Source organism: Aplysia californica, unplaced genomic scaffold (genome assembly GCF_000002075.1).
Source record: "Aplysia californica isolate F4 #8 unplaced genomic scaffold, AplCal3.0 scaffold01535, whole genome shotgun sequence".
NCBI classification, from domain to species: domain Eukaryota; kingdom Metazoa; phylum Mollusca; class Gastropoda; order Aplysiida; family Aplysiidae; genus Aplysia; species Aplysia californica.
In genome coordinates, this window is record NW_004798805.1 from 28,857 (window position 1) to 33,613 (window position 4,757).

General features: G+C 41.3%; 1 protein-coding gene across 1 annotated transcript in view; it reads right to left on the bottom strand.

Annotated features, from left to right (window-relative positions):
* Positions 1-424: 424 nt before the first annotated feature.
* The window catches only part of LOC101861261 (NADPH oxidase 5), a gene marked incomplete at its 3' end in the record, with an annotated part of 5,368 nt that continues 1,035 nt past the window's right edge, over positions 425-4,757 (bottom strand). The window contains 3 exon segments of the mRNA XM_035973618.1: positions 425-507; positions 2,015-2,168; positions 4,086-4,194. Of these exon segments, the coding sequence (XP_035829511.1) occupies positions 425-507; positions 2,015-2,168; positions 4,086-4,194 (346 nt within the window).

The window sequence follows — 4,757 nt, forward strand, 5'->3', positions numbered from 1 at the left end:
AGATAGATAGATAGATAGATAGATAGATAGATAGATAGATAGATAGATAAATAGATAGATAGATAGACCGATCGATCGATCGATCGGAGATAAATAGATGGATAGATCAGTAGATAAATAGATGAATAGATAGATAAATAGATAGATAGGTAGATAGAAGACAGATAGATAGATAGACAGACAGATACATGGATAGATTGATTAATTGATTGATCGGTAGATAGCTAAATGTATAGATAGATAGATAGATAGATAGATAAATAGATAGATAGATAGATAGATAGATAGATAGATAGATAGATAGATAGATAGATAGATCGATAGATAGATAGATTCGCTGACTGATTGATAGATTAACATATTGGTTTTTGTTATTCAAGCCAAATATCACAATCCCCTAAGTATATCTACCGTGTGTACTGACCGTGTCACTAAAGTGCATGTTGGACTCTAACACACAGGCCGTCAGAACTCTGCGTAGCTCCTCTCTGGAGATCTCCCCACTGCCTGTAACAAGGAGGAAAACAAAACAAAATTGGTCGCTTTTAAGCACAAGGGGGAGCTATCCCGAAAAACGCTGTTTTGAGAAAATCAAAGGTAACGTTTTGAACCCTTGTTCAGTTTCTTTAAAAGACAAGGAGAGTTTTCTCTATAACCAACAAATATACACACCACTGAAATCAAACTTCTCCTATAGGTAGGGTAAAGCCCACTTTTGGTGTAGGTCAAAATTTCTGGAAACCCCCGAAATCTGGGTTAGCCCACTTGTCCTGAAAAGCGACCAATTGTGGCGGGGGCTCTCGTGGATTAAAAGAACCCCTTCTGCAGTAAAAAAAAAAAAGAATTAAACAATAAACAAAAGCAAGAAGACCAACCAAGTCTTATTTTGCTACAAATAGTTATGAGTTTGACGTCACACACCAGGGGTGACTACACAAAATAAGCTTTAAATGAAATGACTAGATAGAGATGGGAGGCAGTGTGGTGAAACCAGGCGCTCGTCAAAATAATGAAAGTCAATAAATTGGCATTTTCCTACAGGCTTGGCAATTTTTATCGAATTTTTGTTTGTTTCAACACTTTTCATGCCCGTTGAAGAGCACATTTCAGAAAAATGTTGATTCAAGGCAGAAGAAATGTAAATTTCAGTTTCCACGGACTCTCAAGCTAAAGACATATACAACTCAAATTTGGCGGCCATTTTCACTCTAATTTGACCTCTGAAACCAACTCCTTCAATCACACAAATCTTGACTTCTATTCAACATAGATGGATACTGTTCTCACCCAAAGCAAGGAAAATGGACATGCCTTAAGATGATGCCATCAACTCTGTATGCCCAAAAATTAACGAGAGTCTGATTCCACCGCGTCGAGCCATAGATAGTTTTATGTGGAGTTATGGCCTTTACAAATCACATACACTCGTTGCATAATCAAATCCTGCCCCAGTCCAGCTATTAATTATTCTTTTTTTTTCTTGAAACTACCAGTCTGTCACAACCACTGGCAATCACTGACAATCACTGAAAATCACTAACAATCACCAACAATTACTGATAATCGCAAATAATCACAAACAATCACAAACGATCATCAATAATCACTAACAATCACCAACAATCACCAACAATCACTAACAATCGCCAACAATCACCAACAATAACCAACAATCACTAACAATCACTAACAACCACTAACAGTCACCAACAATCCCTAACAATCACTAACAATCACTAACAATCACCAACAATCACCATTACAATCACCAACAATCACCAACAATCACCAACACTCACTAACAATGACAAAAGTCCCTAATACGTAACCATCAGCAATCACCAACAGTCACTAACAATCACCAGCAATCACCATTACAATCACAATCAGCAATCACCAACAGCCACTAACAATCACCAACAATCACCAACACTCACTGACAATCACCAACAATCACACACCAACAATCACCAACAATCACTGACAACAGTCATCGCATCCATCAATCCCTCACCGTCCATGTCATAGAGAGAGAGAAGGAATCCTATCTTGTCCATGTCTGACCCTCCCAGCAACACAGCCGCACCCTGGGTCAGTTCCCTCATGTCCACTACCCCGTCCTGGTTCCGGTCAATGTACTGGAAGAAGCGGTCAGCGAAGAACGAGTCCTGGGGAACACAGAAACGGGGGCTCTCGTGGTCTTAGTTTCAGTTTAGTAAGAGTTTTACGGAGTTAGTAACTGCATTTTAACAGTCATGGTAGCATTGACAGACATGGTTCAACGGCCACAGAGAAGATGAAGGCACCCTATCATACACAACTGAAAGACTGAAGGAAGCTAGTGTCTCTAGAGGGTCGGGGAGAGACAGCAACCTGTGTGGAAAAGCCCGAAGAATACACCTGCCCCCGCTACGCCACCCTTCGTACACAGACGTGGCAGAATGTGGCTCCCCTTGAGAGAAAGCTCTATGGCAGTCTCTCAGAGTTGCAACGAACTGCACAGTTTGTGCGCGACATCGGACTGACTGTCTAGCTGCTGTCATCGAGAATGTGGAAAAGCCAGAAGAATATCCAACCAGCTGATAAATGCCTCAATCAGCAAGCAGACCCTTTCGTGGACCCTGGAGAGGAGGGAGGAGCAGCTATGGCATTGTGCCGCCTGCGATGATGCTTATTCACCAACTAAGTGAGTAGTGAGTTTAGACTCAAGCAATATCAAGCAAGTGTCGGTGACACGGGGATCAGATGGGTGGTCACTGGGGTGTGTCCTTGAGCAAGACACGACAACCCTAGCTCAAAATACAGGGCGTTGCACAGTGGCGACCGACAGTGGCATGGTTGTAAACTGTTCTGTATTTGTCCAATATTGTGTATTTAGGTATGTATTTATGAATGTATGTATTTATGTACGAACGTATTAATAATTAAGTATTTATGTATGTATGTTTGCCATTGTAAAACAAAGTGCCCTTCTGGGACAAATAAAAGTAATTTATTTTTTATTTTCTTATTTTAATTGCGAGGTGGGCTGACAAAGTGAATTACTTCTCGCAATCCACAAATAGAGATATTGGCCAAAACTCGACACAAGGGTCACATTTGTAGAAGTTCTGTTGACGCCATATTCTTGGACAATATTTATGTTATGTGTTTTATTATTTCCTACTTATCAATTGTGAAAGCTTCACTTATAATCGTTATGTATCTATTTACATAGAGCTCGAATACGAGAAGTAACTCATTTTGTCAGCACGCTTAACAATTAAAGCAATTAACATGAGCGCGTGATACACAAGTTGGTTGCATTCACAACAGTTCACTACATTATTTGTAGTGTTGGGTAAGGTGCGTCATCATCGCACGCAAAACACGTAAGTTTGAATGCCATGTGAGTGGGTTTTTTTAAATCGAGTAACTCAAATTTTTGTGTGGAAATGGACGATAAACACGGAGGTCCTAAATAGTGTTGACACGAGCCTTAAACGTATATCATAATTTTATGGGATTTGTTTGGCTTTTCCCTTCCTCTGTTCCACCCACCCACAATGTCTTTGTTTGTCTGTTTTTATAAGTATTTTACGGCGATCACAACTGCATAGGTCATATGAGCGCGTGGGGTAGAATAAACATTTTCAGTCGGTAGGAATTTTGAATATTGCCCGGGTGGTGCCCCAAGCCTACTCTTATCGATTTTAGACCACCAAGGGATCTTTAATGTGCGCAACTAGCACACTGGGACCTCCGAGATTTTTCACTCTTGTCCGAGAAGGCTAGGTGTAGATCTTTCCTATCAGAAGACCAGGGGTGTAGCTGAAAGACAGCAGTAAGAAAGAGCCAAGGAGAAACAGTAGAAAGGCTGCAGAAAGAGTCAGGAGCCCAGAGGAGGGGGCAAAGGAGGTGAGGGGGTTGGGGGGCAGAAAGTGGTGACGAAAGCAGAATACAGAAAATTGTTAGAGAGTAGGAAAGGGGGTGAAAGGAGACAATTTTAGAGAAGAAAATTTTTCGTCGCTACCCGGATTCGAACCCGGGACCTTTGAATGAGAGGCAAGCACCTTAACCTCTAGGCCACGAGAGTCCCCACCCACCTTTCTGTCACCTAGGGCTTGCAGGAAGGTCTGTTTGCTCAGAGTTCCGCCCGCCTCCGAGAACTTTAAGAAATGGGTTTGAATCTTTTCCAGCAGAGTTTTTGATTCCCTGAGGAGACAAAAGAAGATCGTGTATAGTTATGAGTGTGGAATAGCATAGTGTTTTATTGAATGATATGATATGGTATGGTATGGTATGGTATGGTATGGTATGGTATGGTATGGTATGGTATGGTATGGCATGGTATGGTATGATATGGTATGGTATGGTATGGTATGGTATGGTATGGTATGGTATGGTATGGTATGATATGGTATGGTATGGTATGGTATGGTATGATATGGTATGGTATGGTATGGTATGGTATGATATGGTATGGTATGATATGGTATGGTATGGTATGATATGGTGTGGTATGGTGTGGTATGGTATGGTATTTTATGGTATGGTATGATATGGTATGGTATGGTACGTTACGTTACGTTACGGTACGGTACGGTACGGTACGGTGTGGTGTGGTGTGGAATGGTACGGTACGGTACGGTACGGTACAGTACGGTACGGTATGGTATGGTATGGTATGGTAATTTTTTGTATGGTATGGTATGGTATGGTATGGTATGGTATGGTACGGTACGGTACGGTACGGTACGGTACGGTACGGTACGGTA